This window comes from Schistocerca cancellata, chromosome 1 (genome assembly GCF_023864275.1).
Source record: "Schistocerca cancellata isolate TAMUIC-IGC-003103 chromosome 1, iqSchCanc2.1, whole genome shotgun sequence".
In the NCBI taxonomy this organism is placed as follows: Eukaryota; Metazoa; Arthropoda; class Insecta; order Orthoptera; family Acrididae; genus Schistocerca; species Schistocerca cancellata.
The window spans coordinates 458,723,289-458,746,263 of NC_064626.1; the positions used below are offsets into that span (position 1 = coordinate 458,723,289).

The window sequence follows — 22,975 nt, forward strand, 5'->3', positions numbered from 1 at the left end:
AGTGAAGATATATTATCGTCCTTTCACCATCAAAGTTCACTCCACAATTTACAATCAGTTTGACCAAAATATACGACTAAGTTGCAATATGCTTGGCGAAAGGCAGGTTATGACGTTGACATACGTAAGTCATCATTTGAAAATGTAATTAGTGTGGGTTTTGGTATTGGACAGCTTGAATGGGAAAGTGATTTTGAAAGTAAAAACATAGAATTAATGAGGAATGCACATTCTTCTCTTCCACATTGTTTTAACCACTTCATCGAAATTCCACATCTGCACTATGAAGACTAATAGAAGCGCTGTCAGGTGTGTAGGATATGTGTGTTTTCCACTATTATAATTACTTTAAGCAGAGGGGTTTTGGAATTGTTGATTGAAAATGTAATGATACACTACGTCAATGAATTACATATTATTTCCTTCCTATGGTACTGATATCTTGTTACTTTGCATCTCTCTATTGCAATGTTACTTGTCGTAGACCGCTATTTTCTTATTATGCTTTCGAAGCGGCTCCGAGCGCTCGAGGTCAAAGGTGTCCCTTGTTAGCTAAAACTGTTTTCTTCTTTCTGTTCGCTTAATGTTATTGCTTCTTTTTAGGATTCAGTCATGCATTTGTCGTTTCCTTGATAAGTAATACAAGTGAATGTAAATGAGGAGCTTTTGTTGATTTGGAACTCGAAATGTAGGCACTCGTGAGCAGAAAAGCGCCAATCATGGTTCGCGGTACGCCCCGGCTAAGCGCCTCCCACTCAGAACGCGTACACAGCGCATAAATAGCCAGCTAGCGGACACCGCTCGGCAGACGGTCCTCGCCTCTCGTCGCCATGGTGGACGCAGCCGCCGCCATCCTGCTGCTGCTGGCCGTCTGTCAGGCGGCGACGGCGCTGCCGGCGACCACTGCAGAGCACGGGCAGCCTCACAGTCCGGGTGGGTACTCACTGACGTTCACACGCGCTCGCTACCTTTCAGCAGCTGCACCGTAACGTGCTGTCAGCAGGCGGAAGAGCAAAGTAATCTGTAGAAGTACATATGTACGAGTCTAACAAGCTAAGCGTTTTCCCGGAAAGGCGGCTTCGCGTTTTCAAACCAGATGAGAAGCAGTGAACTCAGAGAGCTTTCTTCTATATTTAAACTTCCTCTTCCGGAGACATTACGGTACTAATTGTTTGGCTATCCCGTGTTTCCACGTTTGTATGCTGCAAGCTACTAAACGGGGTTTCGTGGTTCAGCTAAAGTGTACCAGTACTATTTTATCCCCACCCTGTTCCTATCGGCAACGGTCCGCGTGCTGAACCTATACAGGGTGTTACAAAAAGGTACGGCCAAACTTTCAGGAAACATTCCTCACACACAAATAAAGAAAAGATGTTATGTGGACATGTGTCCGGAAACGCTTAATTTCCATGTTAGAGCTCATTTTAGTTTCGTCAGTATGTACTGTACTTCCTCGATTCACCGCCAGTTGGCCCAATTGAAGGAAGGTAATGTTGACTCCGGTGCTTGTGTTGACATGCGACTCATTGTTTGGGCAGGCATTGTTGGTGATGTCTTGATTGGGCCCCATGTTATTCCACCTACGCTCAATGGAGCACGTTATCATGATTTCATACGGGATACTCTACCTGTGCTGCAAGAACATGTGCCTTTACAAGTACGACACAACATGCGGTTCATGCACGATGGAGCTCCTGCACATTTCAGCCGAAGTGTTCGTACGCTTCTCAAAACAGATTCGGTGACCGATGGATTGGTAGAGGCGGATCAATTCCATGGCCTCCACGCTCTCCTGACCTCAACCCTCTTGACTTTCATTTATGGGGGCATTTGAAAGCTCTTGTCTACGCAACCCCGGTACCAAATGTAGAGACTCTTCGTGCTCGTATTGGGGACGGCTGTAATACAATACGCCATTCTCCAGGGCTGCATCAGCGCATAAGGGATTCCATGCGACGTAGGGTCGATGCATGTATCCTCGCTAAAGGAGGACATTTTGAACATTTCCTGTAACAAAGTGTTTGAAGTCACGCTGGTACATTCTGTTGCTGTGTGTTTCCATTCCATGATTAATGTGATTTGAAGAGAAGTAATAAAATGAGCTCTAACATGGAAAGTAAGCGTTTCCGGACACATGTCCACATAACATATTTTCTTTCTGTGTGAGGAATGTTTCCTGAAAGTTTGGCCGTACCTTTTTGTAACACCCTGTATACTGTAAGGTGCCTCTTCCGTGAGGAAGACATTTTTAGCAGTTTTAATAAATTATTGTGTCTTATTGATGTATTCACTATAGTTAGGAAGTGTTGTAGTCCGTAGCCGGCCATGAGTAGGAGAGCATTTCCCACGCTGGCTGGCTACGTGACGAAGCGACCGTATGTCGCGCATAGTGGGGTGGGGCTCGGCGCTGGACCGTAGCAACAAGCGTCAGCCTGGGAAATATACATGACGGGAAGTACCGCCATCTTGGCGCCAAAGTCGCCGTTTTTGTTTATTTATATTTAATAATTAAAGTCATTTATGACAAGATGAATACTAGGAGGAGGCTCTGGATGTTTAAAACTATTTATCATAATTTTGCCTAGATAAAATTCACATCCATTCATTAACAAATGCATATCTTAGTAAGTACGAACTCGATCGGAAATCCAAGAACTGTGACGAAACTAGTAAGAGATACGGACTGCGCGCCAAAGTCGGCAGTCGGCGTTAAGAGCTCTTCCTGTCTTGTTCGATGGTAGCCATGCTCTCGGTTACGAGTAGTTTATGACATGACTGTTTCATTATTGATCTAATAGGAGTAAAAGTGATATTACGGCATTCTGAACGTTAATTTCGAGTAAATAGTTACCCCGAAGTTAATCGACAGCAATTTCAGGTAATTAGCTTCCACCGACAGAGACATCCAATGCGCCAATGAAGAATGTGCACGGGACGACATTTACGAGAGCTGCACCGCGCACAGGTAGGAGGAAATCCGACGACACGACCCACCAAGGCGGATCAAGGGAGGTCCGACTTTCACTCGCAAATTCCAGGTGGAAATGCTGACCAGTTATATTGTACGTCACTTATACCACCATCTATGGACTCGCGGCTAAGCTAACTAACAACTGTATCAGTTTAGAAGCGAGAGGATCTTGCAGTACGCGTAGATTCGCATTGGAATAAGCTGAAATTTCTTTAAATTTACCACATTGGTCATTAAGCAATATGTCTGCAAAAAATATTTCCTGGACTTCAGAAAGAGTTTGCAAAATTTTTTATTTCTTTCATTCTTCTCTGTCTTAATCCAACACGAGAAAAGCAAAAGCTTGGCGAGAAATACTCATTAATGAACCAGATGTAAATTTTCTAAGTCACCACTCGTATGGAAGAATTGTTCTACCATAAAATTCTTGCTCTGAATCTCAATCTCCCATGTATCTATTCTACAATAAGATTTATGTTCTCATACCCTCTTACATAATTCCAAATGAAAGACTCTACATAATTTATGAATATGATTAAAAGAAACCATTCAAATGCCCGGTAATTGCTTCAACTTACAATTTCGTTAGAATAATCATTTAAAGAACAGTCTATGTAACTTTCATAATTAATAAAACATGTACAGGTTACATTTCGTTCGGGAATTTTTACCTTCTACGAATTCCATTTTTATACACATCACTCGATTACGCAATAACCTCATCCTCGGCAATTTTTTCCCTCGAACTGTCTTTCCTTCTAATAAAATTTCTTTTTTTTAGTTATTCTAATTCCAATCACACTTCTCATTTTTAATGGTATCTGTTTACTGATGTAAAGTTCTAGTGCCACGTTACAAAACATATTATCATCGTTCTCTTGATTCTTCCACTTTAATCTGTGTCGTACGTCCGACTTTTGTACCTGCACAGTGAGTGTAATAATGCGTGCAAACTAAGCTTCCACTTAGCACGCAAAGGAACAAAACATCTAAACTGTCTTCTCAATCCCATGGTGTCAACCAGACATTCTAAATAAATATGACCCTGGTCCCGTAAGGCACCTAGGCACCTAATATCAGGTGCGGATCGTAACAAAAATCGTTATAAATGATGCTGTCACGCCTCTAGAATGCATGAATTATTAAAAGTGAAAGTTTGGGGTCCATTCTAGAAAGACAACACAGCTATTCCCTTTTTTCCTACGTATAATTTATCAGCTATTGCTTTCAGGGGTCAAGTGATAAACAACAATCATGTGCAATTACTTTTGACACTCTATAACAAAATATTTTTAAGTCTTGGACATATTGAAATGGCGACTATTGAAATCGTTATCTCTAAACATGAAAATTTTTTATCACAGGAAAGAATGATTATTAAAAATCCTCATGAGCTCATTTAAATCTACGAGCTGGTCAATGCACTGAGTCGTTGGAGAATAAATTTACTCTTTGAACCAATGAAAAAAGCTCTCATGTACTCAATGTGAGGGTAGATTAGTATCCTAGCTTTTGATATTCAATGGTCAAAGCGTACACAAGTTGTAGTGAGCAAAATCTAGACTCATTGTGGCCTAATGCATGAGGGTACTTTACCAAGCAGCATCTGCAACGGCGTTGTGCCTGTGCTGGATATGAAACGTTAATTCCGTACTCTGCCCTTGACTGAATTCACGCAGTCGCAACTTTGCTGTGTTCTGTAGAACGTTAATCTTTCCCTAGCCAAAATAATGGCTATTGCACACTCGCTATGGGTTGGAGCGACGTGCACAATTTCTTTGCCCCAAAAAATTCCCACAGGAATAATTAACTGCCGCTTTGCTATCTGTCGCCATGATACGTGAAGCCTATCGTCCTCACTTCGCAGAGAGCAAAGCTCTCAATGCCCTCGCTTATTTCCATACACTTGTGCTGTCCGCCGCAAGATGAGAGAGAGAGATAGAGCCTTAATTTTAGGTCTCAAAATGCTTTTATATAATGGAGATCTCCCCACCGTATCGCATCTCCGTCGCGAAGTATGGTTTCAGCCAATCACCATCTCGCTAGAGGTGAACAAACATGTTTTTTAATCTTTTTTTTTATTTTTTTTATTTTATTTTTGCTGGCTTGCAGCCTAGCCCTGTTAATGACGGGCAGCCGTTCACCCGCGGTCCTCGCCTTATTTACGTTAAAAGGAAATTTATTGTTCTGGCCTTATCCCTTCCTGCACTGATTCTCGCCGTTCTCTTGGTAGATGGGAGTGGAGTTTTACGATATCATTAACCACCTGCTTGGTTCGTCTTCAAAATGCGTTTCACTTTAACTTGTTTTATTCCTGCCAGTCCATATATTGGTAGATATTGTTTTATTAGTTTTTGGTACATGAGATTAATTGCAATTGCCTTTTGTTGATATAATACAATTATTATTTTCTGAGGATCTCGTACTGTATCGTCCTGTCGTTAGGGATCAAGCTCATGTAAGGTCCATAAAATCCGGACACCTTAAACTGGCATCTTTGGATAACTGTCCTTTATCTGCATATCTAACACATCGTCCTCGATGTCAAGTGTGAGTTTTATACCAACAGACGTAGGTCTGCTCGGTCACCCATAATCATCAACGTGTATGATCGTTACACAAGTATTTCTAAATCGACTTCCACAGTGGAAGCACGTTGGACTCGCATTCGGGAGGACGACGGTTCAATCCCGCGTCCGGCCATCCTGATTTAGGTTTTCCGTGATTTCCCTAAATCGCTCCAGGCAAATTCTGGGATGGTTCCTTTCAAAGGGCACGGCCGACTTCCTTCCCCATCCTTCCCTAATCCGATGAGACCGATGGCCTCGCTGTTTGGTCTCCTCCCCCAAAACAACCCAATGGAAGCACGTCACATTGGAGCCTGTTTCTCCGATATTTATTCAAAAGCCAAAGTAGCCCAATGTTCAGGGAATAAATCAAGCGTCGCCGTTCTAGGTAAAGTCCTAGTGGATAAGACTTGCCGCCGTTGCCTTTCTATGACCTGTTACGAGGTGCAGAATCTGTGTCTGTCTCGTGTGTATGACTGTGAAGAGTGCTTGTACGGTACAGCGTGGGTTTTTGTTGTTACTGATGAAAGGAAGGAAGAGAGTGAAGCCCGATGCCAATACATAGCCTATTCCTCTCGAAGAGCACCCAAGGGGACTGCAGAACTCAATGTCGCCATCATGCGAAAGGACACTATCAACAGTGTGGAATACTCTTTCTCCATGAGACACTGCGGAGATGTTTGGAATTCAATCCAGGACACTGGCTTAACGATTGGCAGTCAGGTACTTTCCGCCACCATTTCTCTTCTCCTTGCCGGACAAATACTAGCAATGAAAATTTTTCACCATCAAGATTCGAACTGGCGTAACCCTGGTCGAGGGCCATGGCACAAGAGTGCGACAGCGACCTTGGCTAAGGAGGCGGGCTGTTATTAGTAATTCTGCATTGGCAGGTTGTAGAGTAAGCGTCATAACAGAGACACATGCATACAATCTCACCACTGTCACTGGACCTAACATGGTATAAAAGTTGATTTGGCAAATTCCTGTCAATGCAAGCAAGATTGTGATATATTTTCTTCAGTTAAGATAACGTTTTTTGTACACGGAAATTATACCTTTTCTTTAAGAAACCGTTCACTTCGGCGGCGTAAAGTTGTCCCGATTCGCCATCAATTTGGTTCTTTGCTCTGGCGAGATGACAAACTTGCTCCCCGCCACTCACCTGTGTTGCTTGTGCGTGCAAATCACAGTACAACAAATTTTAACTGAATAAATTTTATTTTGTAATTAGCGCACAACAGCAAATTTAGGTGGGAATCTACCTTATATTTTAGCCGAGGACGAGACGAGCTTTTAAAATACTGTGACGTGTCTGGACTCTGATGTAAACTTTTATGCTGGAGATATTAATGTGTATCAGAATAGCTAGTTCATCCCATTTACGTTTTTATTTCTTTATTTGCAGTACCCACTTTAATAATTTATCGACCTCTATCCACACCCATCTCACTACATTGTAGTATGGGCGTTTATAACCTTGAGGTCGTGTGCTCTCACTACCGAATCATCATCATCATCTTTTAAGAAATACAGCTGTTTAATCAACCACATTTAACTAGCGACATGCGGCCAGACTACTATACTACTGTATAAATCGCACACACTCAACTACGCCACACAATGCCAGGCGTTTAACTAAATTCCATGCACTCATCAACGTATAGAAATATTTCCCAACATATAGACTGAGGTGACTTCTGTCTTAGCTGATTCTAGGTGAACAAACCAAGTTACTTTCATGCTAGCACACAACGAGGTGGCAAAAGCCTTGGGAAATCTCCCAGTATTGTGTGAGACCTCCTTTCGCCCGGATAGTGTAGCATTGCCTCAAAACGTCATTGAGAGTCCCCTGCAGAAATATTGAACTATGCTGCCTCTGTGGCAGTCTGTAATTTCAGCCAACGCAGGACGTTGTGCACGAACTGACCTCTCGATTACGTCCCACAAATGTTCGATGTAATTCGTGTCTGTTCAAAACATCCGTTCGAATTGTCCAGAACGTAATTCAAAACAGTCGCGAACAACTGTGTCCCGGTGACATGGCTCATTGTCATTCACAAAAAATCCATCGTTGTTCGGGAACATGAAGTCCATGAATGGCTGCAGATGGTCGCCAAGTAGCCGAACGTAACCATTCCCAGTCAATTATCGTTTCAGTTACACCAGAGGACTCAACTTGGGTCCATGCCTTTGTCGGATCTCCGCCACACTCGAACCATACAATCAGTTCTTTCCCACTGAAGTCGGGATTCATCTGACCAGGCCACAGTTTTCCTGTCGTCTAGGGTCCAACCGATATGGTCACGAGCTCAGGAGAGGCTCTGCAGGCAATGTCGCTCTGTTAGCAAAGCCACTCGCGTCGGCCGTCTGCTGACATAGCCCATTAACGCCAAGTTTCGACGCACTGTCCTAATGGATACGTTCGTCTTACGTCCCACATCGATTCCTGCGTTTATTTCACACAGTATTGCTTGTATCTTAGCACTGACAAATCAACGCAAACGCCGCTGCTCTCGGTCGCTAAGTGACGGAGCTGTTGGAACTGCGTGGTTCGTGGTGAGAGATAACGCCTGAAATTTGATATCATCGGCAGACTCTTGACTCTATGGATATCGGAATATTGAATTCCTTAATGATATCCAAAAGTGAATGTCCCATGCGTGTAGCTCTGGCTATCATTCCGCGTGCAAAGTCTGTTAATTCTCTTCACGCGGCCGTAATCACGTCGAACACCTTTTGAGATGAATCACCCGAACGTAAAAATGACAGCTCTGCCAATATTCCGCCCTTTCATACCTTGTGTACATTCTGTATATGTGCATATAGATATCCCGTGGCTTTTGTCACCTCATTGTACTTAATGCCGCTGCGATACATCGTACATAGTAATGCTGCCAAAAAATAATAATAAGCGAATTTATTTCTGAATAGTAATAAGCATTGAAAGTTACGTATCATGTTTTCAGTACAGTTTTCGTAATGAAACATTTTGTCAAAGCCCAGTTATCGAGCTTTCGTATTATTAATGAAAGATGACAATCGATAATTTTATGTCATAAGTCTTATCAAAGTATCAACATATGGACATAAATATATATCGCCAGTATTTTCGCAAAAATCGTAATTACGTAGTTTAATAAAGAACCCGCCCGGATAGCCACACGCCTTGACAAATTGCTCGGCATTCGGGGAGACGACAAAGGCGTGTGTGCCGATCAGCCTTGATATGGTTTTTAGGTGGTTTCCCATATTCAACTAGGTGAATACCTGCCTGGTACAAATGTTCCGTTTCAGCTCATCCGGAATAGCGTTCTCACACTTTCACAAGGGGTAACACTAGACAGACAGAAGAGGTACACAATCCCGTCCTGCGGGAAATGAGGTGGCGACAGGTAGTTCATCACGCCACCCTCTCACTCTCTGACACTGCCAAAACCAGATGAATATGCCGACCCCATGCAGATACAGGATAAGGCCAGGAAAGAAAAGAAGATAATTTAATAATAACCTGTATCATAATAAAGCTGTTTTATCCCCTAACACTGCCTAGTTGTAATTATACAGATTTCATAACCTACGTGGTCGCCACAAAACCTATTTCCACGTCACCACCTACTTTGTATCTACTTTTGCGATAGATCTTAGTGAAGTTGTCAGCAGTATCCTTTGTGAAATACAAGGCACGTAAAATACGTAATTGATTTGCATGTTCTCTAAAGCACTTCATACTTTTATAATATATGGTTCTAAACACAATTTTATCGGGAACAAGATTTGTGTCTAATATTCCCGTTTATTCTGCGGTGTTACCTATTGTGTGTAAGCATAGCTGTTGCTACCAGCGCTCTGTACTGTAAGGCCCACATTATACAATAATCGTCACCTAAGTTCTTTCCTGGTCAACGTTAGATGTACGTCATTATCTTTATATGATTAACTGGTGAATCAGGGAAAGTACATCACAACATCCATTAAATTTAATTATTCGTCATCATGTACAATGAAATGTGCTACAGGAGACAAGTGCGTTACTGTGCTTTATCCGTGCGCCTAAAAGTGAGATGTACCTTCACAAAAGAATGCTATATGATTTGCACGAATCAAAGGTCTGTTATGACGAAGTGAAAGTGTAAAACAATTGCAAACAGATCATAGTGCAACAGCCAATGGACGTTATCCTAATTGATATCCAATAATTTTACGTAGTAACGTGCTCGGTGTAGGGACTGTGTAATGAACAAATGGCTTTGATAATGTGGAGAACATCAAGAAGAAATTACTGTCAAGCAGAGTGTACAACAGGACAGCTCGTTCTGTCTTCGTCATTGGATACATTGAGAGGGCAATAGATGAAGTCAGCGAGAAGCGAAGAGTTAGAGAAGGAATTAAGGACCGTGGTAAGAAAATAGCCGTGTTGATGAGTTTGCGATGTTGTGTGAAGATGCAGAATAATTAGAAGCGATTCTGGCCTAGATGTAAACACCCTCTGCACTTCGTATAATGTACAAAACAAACGTCTTAATGGTGAGTAGAAGAAACGCAGTTACCTATGCCTCACTTAACGAGCGACTGAATGTTGTCCAATCCTTCGCCAACCTAGGGAGTAAAATTACATCAGATAGAATATCAAAGAAGAATATTGCAATCCGAGTCTACCAGGCAAAAGCTGCTTTCAACAGGAGAAGAAACCTTTTCACATACAGCTGTACAGACAAATTTCTCGTAAAGATATTTGTTTGTAGTGTACTGCTGTACAGAAGTGTAACGTAGACATTCGGAGAAGCGGAAAAACATGAAATAATAGCTTTAAAGATGTGGGGCTACCGCAGAACGCCAAAGACTTTCTGTGCAGACAACACGTCAAATGAAGATATGCCCCACAGAGTGGAGGAAAACAAGCTGTGTCACTGGAAGCTTATCCACCACAGAAGGGACACATGGGTCGACCATCTGCTGAGAAATGATGGTGCCATTAAAAGTATACTTGAAGGGAGAGCAGAGGAGATGTATGGACTGATCTTGTCCTTTCAGTCACATGCTGGAATCCAGGAAATCTCTCCTATCAAACAGGATCTTTTAAATCACAGAAGGGATTACAAGTCATTTTAAATGTTTGTTGATTTATTTTTCGCGTCGGAAACATCACAGTAATTACGAGCACAGCACAGTTATAGCATACAACTAAGTACGACAAATTCTAAAACCTTGTTGTGCGAGTCCTGAAGAAGGAAGTCATAAAACCTCCTTCGTAAATCTTTCGACGAGGTAGCCTTAAAATCATAATCAAACAATTCTTCCAAGATGCCTGGAGCCAAGAACAGTTGCAACATCTTCTGCAGCCCTCGGCCCTTATAACTGTTTTTAGTGTGAGGATATCAGGACGCCCAACGCAACTGGGTGGTATTGATGGACGTCCCCTTATCCTGTTTGCTATACACCCCCTATATTATTTTGTCTCACGAGAAGATAAGGGGCGCAGACCGTGTTTATTGTAGGAGAAGACGCCAGAGAATCTATGAAAATCATCTAGGGCCGTTTTTAGACAAATGGTTGAAATCTAGCAAGCTCTGGAAGTAGAAGAGAATCTCTGACAATCAAGGAATAAGTAAGAAACTTGAATGCAGAGTTGATGGCCTTTACCATTGGTGGTATAACATGTTTCTTCTGCCCAATGGTATAAAACCGATCAAACCGTTTGTCTAGGAAATCCGGTGGAGAGGAGACCAAACAGTTAGGAAGAGCCATACGCGCAATGAAGTGGATTACAATTATCTGTCTGATGTCATTCATGTTGTAGCCATGATCAGCGAACACGCCTCATGTCAAATCACCGAGCAATAGGCATCCTCTGACAGTATTACGAGGGCCTTTCAGTAAACTATGCGTGCTGCCACACCATCTGTCCATCCCACTGACCGGCACTGGAGCAGTTGAATAAAATATCTCATTTTTACTGGAAATGACACTACTCGTCACTCAGCTCTGTAATAAACATTTGTGGGGTATCATGTAACTATGTTGCATGATCTACATGGTATAATTAACATCGAATTAATCTTCCACCCAGGCAGAAGCACTCTGAAATGTATCAAACAATTCATCAGTTTCACTGTTTTTTGAAAACATATGTTAATAACACATTTGTTTGTTTTAATGTGTTTTGTTACCTGTTTGCTGCCTTTACGTCGTGTAATCGGTTTCCAACAGTACAGATTAGTCCGCCCCATTAGCTGAATGTAAGTTGGCCTTTGGCTGTGCTGCGGTGAGGACGTGCTGTTCGTGTTCCTGCCGCGGAGCGAGCGCTCGTGTTGTTTACATAGTACTCGGCCGTTTCGCGCGTGCCGTACTCAGCATATAGATCACTATGGCGCACCAATGCAGAAAATCGACGCTCAAATTTACGTTCCTCAACGAATTTGCACGGCCCAAAGCACTCGAAGTCGAACGATTTCTACGAGAAGAAGTTAAAATCCCGGCGACCGACATTCTCGGCATTCACTTGTCCATTGTGAGTAGTATCGTATATGTCGAGATCATCAACGACGCAACATGTGAACGGATCCTTCGGGACACGAAACAGAGCCTCCGTTTCTGCCATGCTGATGGCAATGTGGGGACTGTGCACGTCGATTATTCTGGCATGGGACTGGTGCACGATCAGAATTTTCGAACTTCCTTTCGAACTACCGGCGGAGGACGTCGTGACAGCGCTGCGCCCCTACGGCACGGTCCATGATCATATTGCGGAAAAATGGACGCAATTCCAGACATATCCTGTGCTGAACGGCGTCCGCCAGGTCCGAATAGAACTTAAAAGACATGTACCTTCATATCTGACTATCGGTGGCTGCCGTGCCATCGTCATCTACGATGGGCAACCGAAGACCTGCTCTGGTTGTGGGAAGGAGGGAACCTCAGATCAGAATGTATGCAACGTCGAATCACGCAACTGCCGCCGGCTGAAGCGGACCCGCCATCGCAGCCGACGCTGCTTCCTGTGACTTATGCAGCAGCCCTCACGACAGCTACCACTTCACCACGACAGCCGACATCCACTGTTGGATCGCGGCTCCATGCTCCAATACAGGGCGATGATGACACACCCGTTCCACAAGCTACGGATTCAACTCCGATGCCGCCACCCCCGTCGACGGATAACAACATACAGGACGATAGCATGGTCGTAGACTCGCTTATTGTGCCTACGGCTGCCTTTGTGCCGGAACGTCGTGAATCTTTGCCATCGTCTGACACAGAAGAACACACCAGGAGGCACCCCTCTCCGAAGCGATGGAAGCGGAGGCGTAGAGAAACTTCCGAACGGGATGCGACAGAGCCTCCAGAGGATGACGATTCCACCTTCAATGACGACGCTACCACAGAGGCAGCCGCCATTTGCTGCAGTGTGGCACCATCGAACGATACTGAGGACCAACCACATATATCTACAGTGGCACAATCGGATGCCGAGATGCAGGACAGATGCTGCCCACCACCTTCTGGAGTGCAAGCACCAATGCCGTGTCCTAAGGAAGCTAGGGAAGCCGATCTTGCTTTCAGTTCCCCGACGTGGGCGGATGACCACGACGACGACGGAACCATGCAAGTTACGCCAACAGGGCCCACGGCATTGGCGCCGGCTCTCTAGAACGGACTGCAGGTGAGGTTTGGGGTGATGCAGAGGTGTCAATACAGTCAGAAGCGTCATAGGTAATTCCAGTCTTAATGGATAACTTAACACCTGCGGTTCGTCAACAAGCTTATCGTATCGCCACGCTTAACATCAACACGATACGAACGGCAGTGAGGATCCAGTTGCTGCGTGAGATGCTTCGTTCTTCGGATGTTGACATTGCCCTGTTGCAAGAAGTATATATAGCGGCCCTCCCCGTTTTCTACGGTTATGTGACATATGCGTCACCGGCGGACCGGAATGGCAGCGGTACGGCAATACTAGTGCGCGACGGAATTGCCATCGAAGAAGTGACTTACCTTCCGTCAGGAAGGGGGCTGGCGATCACAGCACTGGGCACGCGCATCATTAACATTTACGCTCCATCAGGAACTGACCAACGCCGCGAACGATCGCTGTTCTACTCGGAGGATATCGCCCCCCTCTTTATCAGCAGCTTCGAACAATATATATTCGGCGGCGATTTTAACTGTGTGCTCCACCCCAAAGACCAAGTCCCACATTTCTCGACTAGTCAAGAACTTCGGCTCCTGGTTCGAGATCTGCTTCTCACCGACACGTGGGAGACAGTGCACGGTGACCGTCCCGGGCCGACATACCTTACTAGTCCCTCAGCCAGTCGCCTAGACCGCATTTATGTCTCACGAGCTCTAGCACCGGGAGTATTGGACGCCGAACGTTGGCCGCTTGCCTTTTCCGATCATAGCGCTTTCATATGCACACTCACTCTACAACAGCAGCGGATATGGCGCAGCCGAGGACCCTGGAAGCTGAATGTGGCACATCTTCAAGCCCCGGAATGCCGTCAGATTGTCGCCAACACATGGCTGGATTGCGAACGTCGTCTTCCCCGATACCCATCGACTCTAGCATGGTGGGTGGACTGTGCAAAACCAGCTTTTCGGCGTGTGCTAACACACTTCGGAAAAGATATCGCAGCTTGGCATCGTCACACATTGGACTTTTATTACACGATGCTTCGCGAACTCGACAGCCAACCACCATCTCCAACCCGACATATGGAAAGCCGCCGAATTAAAGGTAAAATATTGTCTTTTACGAGGAAACGTTTGGAGGGGGTCGTAGTGCGATCGCGACGTCGAGACCGAGTGGAAGGAGAAAACCCGTCTATGCATCACATCGTGCTCGACAGCCGCCGACGCCGACAGCAGCTGATCACGGAACCTCGTATTGCCAGGTGGTAGGGTCGTAATGACTCAGGCGGCGGTTACAGAAGCCTTCGCAGATAACTATCGCCGGTTTTACGACGAGGTGAATACAGAGGACGAGGAAGCGGACGATCACGACATACTGCAGCACGTGTCGCACACCCTCGACAATGCAGCAGCGGTGACGCTTTTAGGTGGAATTACACGAGACGACATCGAGGACGCGCTTAACAAGGGAGCACTCAACAAATCTCCCGGGCCATACGGACTGCCGCTCGAGTTTTATCGTACTTTCCGCGATCTCATGATGTCCCGATGGATCATCATGTACCAAGAACTGATGACCCCCGGTTCCCACGTGCCACCTGCATTCGTGGAAGGTCTCTTTATACCGATACATAAGCCTTCCAGAGGTCGGACGGTCGAGGACTACAGGCCAATTACAATGCTCAACTCGGACTATAAAATCTTCGCCCGACTACTCGCCAGCCGCATAAAGAAGGTTCTGCCCCTGCTCCTCTCAATGGAGCAAACGACACAGGGCGGAGTGACCAACATGCAAACGGCAACCAGTGAATGCAGGGATTTAATAGCCATCGCCACATCCTGTCGCCTTCGAGCTGCTCTGATCTCCATTGATTTCGACCACGCCTTCGATAGAGTTCACCACAAGTTCCTTCTGTCCGTTATGGCCCGCATGGGCTTCCCGCCTGACTTTATCGACATCTTTCAGCGCCTTTTCCGTGGAGCTGCATCCCGTGTACTGGTGAATGGACGGATTGCGGGTCCCTTTTCGATCCGACGGTCAGTTCGCCAAGGATGCCCACTCTCCATGATTCTTTACGCGATCGCACTCGAACCACTTGTCGGAGGGTTGAAAAACAGGCTCTCGGGCATGTCATTGAGGGATCATACCTTTCACTGCAGAATATATGCTGATGACCTTCTATTACTTCTCCGATCTGATGACGAGGTACGCTCGGTGATACAATGGGTCAATCGCTATGGTTTGGCAGCAGGCAGCCTCATGGATGTGGCCAAGTCGGCAGCGATGCCCATTGGGAGAGGTCTACAGGAGGACGCTTTAGCCCCACTCCCACTAGTTAACAAGATCCGGTTCTTGGGCATAACATTTACACAGGATGTGCGCCGCACGGCTGCCATGAACTATGCACGATTACTACAGGCAATACGCACAGAAGTTCGCCGGAACTTACTTCGACGGATGGACCTCCTACAGCGTGTGGAATACCTCAACCTTCACGTGGCGACTAAGATGATCCACATGACCCAGGTCCTAACGATATCGACAGCGATGGCACACAGACTGCAAGCAGCGTTTGGATATTACCTTACCGCCGGACACCTATTCAAAGTCCGCTACGAAACACTCACCCTCCCTCCGCTTGATGGCGGACTGGGACTTATAAATGTACGAGCGAGGGCTACAGCATTATACTAGTGCACAATGATGAAATTCTGGACCCATCAAGATGCTTCCCTTACGGGTCGTCTGTTAGAGGAATTGCTGCCGGCGTCTCTTCTGCCACCTGTCACGGTTGCGCACATTACACCCTCACTCTCGCACCTCTCGGCATTTATTCTTGAGTATAGTTACGTGCACCCAGACCTTCCCAACACTCGCACTCCCAAGGCGAGAGACTTTTACAGACTGCTGCTAAGGTCCACCCCTCGCAATGTGATTGAGAGGAAGAGCCCTACGACCCTATGGCCTGCAGTGTGGAGAGCAGTCCAGAAGTCGTTCCTCCCCACGCGGGTACGAGCCGTGTGGTACCAGGTGGTGAACGGGAAGGTTGTAACACTACAAAGGCTGCACGCTATTGGGATGGTGGATTCCCCCCTCTGCCCACGTTTCCACCTCGTGGATACTGACGAACACCGTTTAACATGTGGATCGGCGTCAGAGGTATGGCTGCTAGTGCAGAAGATCCTCGCCTGCTACCTCCGTATCGCGCCTCGCACAATTGAGCCACGGCTCCTCCTTTGTCCAGAGGATACTTATTTCCCACCTGCGAAGACTCACGCTCTCACATGGTTTAAAGGCATGTCCATATACTACCTCTTTCGAGATGATGAGAAGATGGTGCTTGATTACTGGCAATTTCTCCAGGACAGTCATAGCACACTTGAGTGTACACCCCGATACCGACAACTATTTGCGAACTATTTGCGCAGTGTCTTCGATAACCCACCTCACAGTTGGGGAGTACCGGGCAGAGGATGACCGCCTTCATGGGGCTCCACACGCAGCGAAATGTTGTACCAATTTGGAACATGGAATCTGTACGCAGATGGGCCATGCACATGGAATGGCGTGCGGGATTTGGTTACATTTTTCTTTCTTTATTATCTATCATCACACTATTGGTTTCAAATTCTATTTCATAGTTTAGAAGGAACTCTTGTTCTGTTGTTGCTACGGACGTACATTCTAATTTTGTTTGTCATAACTGAAAGACGCCTTTTTCCATCTATATAAAAAAAAAGATTGGCAGAGGAAATCATTTACAATTTTAAAAAAAATTAAAAAAACAACACAAAAATAAAAACACAAAAAAACAAAAAGAAGTGGTTAGAGGCCGCCATATCATGAACCACGCAGGCCCTCAAAAAAAAAGTGGTTAAGGCGAAAAAAAGGGTGGTAGAGCACTTGAAAAAAAAAACAAAAAAAGAGCGCTAACGAGCTGCTTCCTGGACTCGGGTAGAAAAAAACAAAAAAAAGTTGGTAGAGCAAAAAAAAAAAAGGTCAGCACGTTGGATTCCCACGCACGGGGGCCGGGGTTCGATTCCCGGCTGGGGAGAGAGTTTTTCTCCGCTCAGGGACTGGGTGTTGTGCTGTCCTCATCATTTCCTCCAAATTGTCGACGAGCAGGTCACCCAATATGGCGTCGCATTCAGTAAGACCTGCTGGCGGCCGAACTTCTCGTCTGGGAACTCTCGGCCACTGACGCTATACGATCATTTCCAAGAGTACAGATTTTATTGTTGTTCGTTTAAGTGGTCTGGTGAACAACAATCATTAGAAACGATTGATAGGACAAGAAGTTCACTACATAACTGGTGTTCAGTGAGGGGCCGGAAAAGATATGTTCTAGAAATATTTGAACCTCTGAATTTCCTTGTAGAATGTGGGCACATTAACGACGGATAGTGTTGCAAAAACTGCATCGTCCTTGATCGTTGTGGTAACAATATCGAAATTCAGAACGTGCCTGCAGAGCCCCAATATAAAACTACTAGATTCACATGTAGGTTCAATTTCCTGTGCAGCTTTCTGGAGTGAGGTATCCACATTTTCTTTATATCGCTTAAGTCAAACATTGAGGTCGTTTATACGAAAAGGACATGGCCCACTTCCTCTCGTTTTCTTTAGTATCTTCGTGTCCGTACTCTGTATCGGTTGGCGTGAAATTAAACGTCACTCTTTGCTGTCTTCGTTACTCTGATATAAGGATGGCTCAGGGATTTTTACGTGTCTAGTATTGTTACTAAGCCGGGAGGTAGCCTTTCAAATGAGTTCACCTCATTCCTGTGGCTCATGCTTCATCATCTTGGTTTCAGTGAGACACATGCAGATGTTGTCGTTATCTGGAGAATCATACTTGATCTTCAACTCTTTTTGATACATTGAATGTCCCGAATGAGTTTCTTGCTGTTCTACTCTAGCTACAACGTCCTTGATGGTGTCGCTGTTCCGAATAATATGTACATATCATCCATTGCCATTTTAGGCATTTGATAATGAATCTACAACTTTCGTTTACTTCATGGACGCCTGATTTTTTTTGAGCAAAGTTACATCACGCTGTCGACAAACACTGATGTGCAACACATTAGAACCACTCACTAAACAGGCACGTTGTTCCTACTTTGGAGCAATACAGCAGCTTAGTGCTTAGTACGTTTCCGGAGGTACATGGCAGCAGACGCCTGCGCAGATGAAATACGATTCCCGACTAAATTTCGGGACGACGGTATATGGGACGCGGAGCTGTCGCTCAGTAGCGGTAGCGACCCAGATGTGTCCAATCGCGATCTGATCAGGCGAATTCGGCCGCTAAAACATCAACGTAAGTTCACTGTCATACTCTTCGAACCAATGTTGCGATTCTAGCCTCATGACACGGAAAGTTACCATGCTGGAAGATACCATCACCGTCGGAGAAGACATAAGGCATCCACGGATTTAAATAACACCAACAATGTTCACTGTTGTCGTATTGTCTTCCTATGGAAGCCTTAGTGAATGTCACACGAAACATATTACGTCACCCCCTCCCCTCTCACAACTGCGTACGTGCATGTTTCGGGCATCCATGCGCCTGGCGCCTGGATGATGACATATCGGAACACGACCATCAACAGGAAAACGACGTGTTTCCACTGTAACTACTGTAAATCATAATGGATGATATCGCTGTGTCAAAATGGAAACACATAGAAATCGTCAACTGTGGAGCCCCATTTTCAACAATGTGCTCAAAATGGTATCCTCCGAAACACATGTGCCTACGTCAGCATAGCACTCTGTCCTAATATCTGCCCCTAGATCGCCTCCTGCCCTGCTTTACAGAGTTTGAAACCCTCCAACCTCCACATCCAACACAATATCGCCTACTAGTTGTTTCATCGTCCTTCGACCACTTCCTATAGACGCTCCCTGCAATACCACAGTCGATCAGATTCCACGTTTCCGAGGTGCTCATTCCCAGGTGCCGAGCCATGACAAAGTCACTTAGCGTCGATGGATTTCCACGTATGCAGTTCATATTGTCGTTAGGATGATTCCTTATTCATCTCTTCTCCGCTTGTTTACGTCCTTCAACGCGCCAAGTCGGTCCAACAACACAAGGAGACGACATTCATTCTCACTGCGAGCAGTGTTCATCATGTTTTGGTTCATCTGTAAATCTTGCTGCTGACCTTCTCTTTGATACTTCCATTTTAGCGAAGGAACGAGTACTGTTCAGAGTTACTTCAATATGCAGGGTGACACGAAGGTCTGTTAATATTTGAAAATGCATTAATTCACAGAATAATGTTGGCAGAGAGACAGAAATTGATACACATGAGGAAAATGACATGAGGTTTTATTGAAACCAAAAACAAGAGCAAAAATTAGCCTACATATGGCGCTGGACAGCGACACAATACTGACGCCGCATGAGAATTATGTATAAAATGAATTGTAGTGAAAGAGGGAGTCACATGCGCCATCAATCGCGGCATGTAGACTTTACCAGAAAAGGTACTGTTAGTGAATCTTTACCATCAGAATGGAGAATCCAATACCGCAGCTTAATGATCCTACCGCCAAAACAAGTGTATTCGAATGGGTAAAGGTCGCAGTGAAGAAAACGATCACGAAGTTCGAAGCCCACTACTGTTAGGATAGCACTTAGGCGTACGCTCCAACGCTATTCGTACAAAATCGGGGGTCATCATTAACTGTTAGCCACCGATTTTGTGTCTCGGAGAGCAGTGTGGGCACTTCAAACAATGTGGGAAGTTGAAGATTAGCGAGCCGGCCGGTGTGGCCGAGTGGTTCTAGGCGCTTCAGTCCGGAACCACGCGACCGCTACGGTCGCAAGTTAGAATCCTGCCTCGGGCGTGGGTGTGTGTGATGTCCATAGGTTAGTTAGGTTTAAGTAGTTCTAAGTTCTTGGGGACTGATGACCTCAGATGTTAAGTCCCATAGTGCTCAGAGCCATTTGAAGATTAGCGGTCTAACGTTTTGTGTACGTACGAAGCCCATTTCACACTCCGAGGGTCTGTTATCAACCACAACTCCAGAATATGAGCTACTAAATATCCTAGAACTGTCGCGAAGACAGAAAGTCACGATTTGGCGTGGACTTACTACGTTAATCGTCATCGAATCCTTTGTCTTCGAGTAAATGTAGCTAATAAACAGCTGCTGAAAGGCACGACTTTTATGCAGTATGGGGCTCAACGCTATGTTGCTATACGTGTGAAAGATCTCTTCCCACTTCGTTTGGTGAGGATCACCTGCTTAGATGCCATTTCCGTCAAGCCTGCCCTTCCAGGTCCCCATACATCAGTCACTGTTCAAAAATGATTCAAATGCCTCTGAGCACTATGGGACTTAACATCTATGGTCATCAGTTCCCTAGAACTTAGAACTACTTAAACCTAACTAACCTAAGGACATCACATAACACCCAGTCATCACGAGGCAGAGAAAATCCTTGACCCAACCAGGAATCGAACCTGGGAATCAGTCACTGTGATTATTGGTTGTGAGATTACCTGAAGTCTCAAGTCTACCGCGATCGTCCGACCTATTAGGCATGCTGAGTCACGACATCGGACGGCAATTTCTCACCGTACCTACTGATACGCTGTACAGTGCTAGTCACAACATTGTGCCTCGACTACAGTTATTGCGGATCACGATCGACATGTCCGGTATCTGTTGTACTGTTGTAAAGATCATCATCTTCGTTAAAAATTAATTGTAATGCTAATGGTTGCTTTCTTAGCATATGAGGCGCCTTCTATTGGTCATTAGGTGCATTTTTTTTTTCTGAATACAATCCCATACAATTTCGAGCATGGGTGTCTGCTTTCACCTCGCTATCTACGTTATCTCGTAAGTATTGAATTTTTTGAATTTTTTAATTTTAGCTGGCTTTGGGTCACCCTGTTGTTGTGTACATAGTTCCGTGTAGTCAGCGCGTACACAACTTCCGCAATAGAGCGCGTCCCGCTAAGCACAACAGCGCAGGAGCAGCGCTCGTCCATCTCCGCACTACGAGATGGCGCTGTCCTAGAGACGGGCCAAATTCTGCTTCTGCCGATCCGCGTATTAATATGTCTCGCAGCCAATGAGATTGCTGCTAACGTAGAACCTTTTCTCCTCGCGGATCACACTCGCGCAGTGATACCTGAACGCGCGAGGGATTATAACGAGTGAACAGACCTCCGAATAGTCAGTCTGCATTAGTCTGTAGTCAAGTTTCAGTCTGCGCCTAATAAGATTACCATATTCCTGTACATAGCCATGAAGAGAAATGTATAGACACTTTGTCAAGTATCAGAGATACGTGAGAATAAGATTAACGTACCAAGACCAAAGGAACTTCAGATTGTCAATTGTAAACAGCATCCAGAATCAAGTTACGTAATATCTATGCTTTTTATTATTTTAATAAATATGTGTGAAAATTAATCAAGTTCTATTTAAAGTTGGTCACCGTCAATCTGCTACTCTAAGCATGCAAGTGGCATTTCTATCGTCTGACCTAACGGCAGAAGATAAACGCGCCACGATAAGACCACGAGAGATATTGCTGACACTCGCCTACTTCGTTAGAGCGACAAGTCAAATAATCTGATGGTGTGTGTACCGAAGGTCTTACAGTACGCACACCACACCTGTACTGTACTTCGTTTCACAGTAGTGTACCAACATCATTTCGTTCAATGTACTGTTTACTTCCCTCTCCCCCCCCCCCCCCCACCTCGGTTTCTCTGTTTCGAAGCTGAATGCACACACGGTGGTCTTAAATGGGCTATGCTGCCACTGTAACTTTAGACCTGGTGCAACTGTGCAAGTTTCGCTTCAAATTTGTAGAGGTGCTCAGTTCAGCAGCAGTACCCGTGGCTTTGTATGTGTGTTGCAGATCGAGTTCGGCGCAGTGTGGTGGGGTCGGTGGCGAAGGCGGTCCTGGACCCGTTCAACCTGCTGGGCCGCCTCAGAGGCCGCGGCTCGGACGCACACAGCGACAGCGTCAACGTGGGCGCCACGCTGCCGTTCGGCATCTCCGCGGGCATCTCCGGCTCCTCGTCGGACGCGCACTCCTCGGCGGGCGGCGCCGCCAGCGCCAGCTCCAACGCCGGGGGCGGCGGCAAACCGGGACACTACGGCGGCGCCGGCTCCATGGCCTCCGTAGGGCCAGCCTGCGGCAGTTACCCCAGCTGTCACTAGCGCTCACCGGTCACTGGTTTAATGTTCTGAGGGACGCAATGTGCATGAGCACCTGCGATCATAATTTCAATCAGTTTGATAAAAATAATTCGTAAGTGCCGAAGAATTAACGATTTTGTACTTGCTAATAAACAATTCCAAAACCATCTAATATAACCAATTTTCGTTTTTTACATACTCCGCTAGAATAAACCTACAAAACTTGTGAGGCCTGATTTCATCAGAAGATGTGCGTGGTATTTGCATATTGCCACGTAGTAGGATTAACATATGAATTTTCCGGGCACTATTTGTACCTGAAGAGAAGTCATCAATAGCGTATTGTTTCTGTTCTCACCACAGATGCAGTAACAAGACTCTGTACTTCAGTGCTACCGATCAGCCCTTATTTTTTGTTCTTTCCATTCACGGACAGTGGTCAAATTAATTTTAAGAAACCAGCCGCATTAGATTCAAATTTCACTTGTATGAAACAGATGTCAGTGACAGTCTTGTGCATGAAGACTTCCAGAAAACTGTAGAACGTAACATCTACGGTGTATACGAGTGGATTGTTACCGAAAACAAGTCGGCAAACCAGTCGTTGGCGTTATATTTATT

General features: G+C 45.3%; 1 protein-coding gene across 1 annotated transcript; it reads left to right on the forward strand.

Annotated features, from left to right (window-relative positions):
- The first annotated feature begins 784 nt into the window (after positions 1-784).
- LOC126176962 (uncharacterized) lies at positions 785-22,531 on the forward strand. Its single transcript, XM_049924172.1, has 2 exons — positions 785-933; positions 22,071-22,531. The coding sequence occupies exons 1-2, from the start codon at positions 831-833 to the stop codon at positions 22,373-22,375; spliced, it is 408 nt and encodes a 135-aa protein (XP_049780129.1). The 5' UTR covers positions 785-830; the 3' UTR covers positions 22,376-22,531.
- The last annotated feature ends 444 nt before the right edge of the window (positions 22,532-22,975 follow it).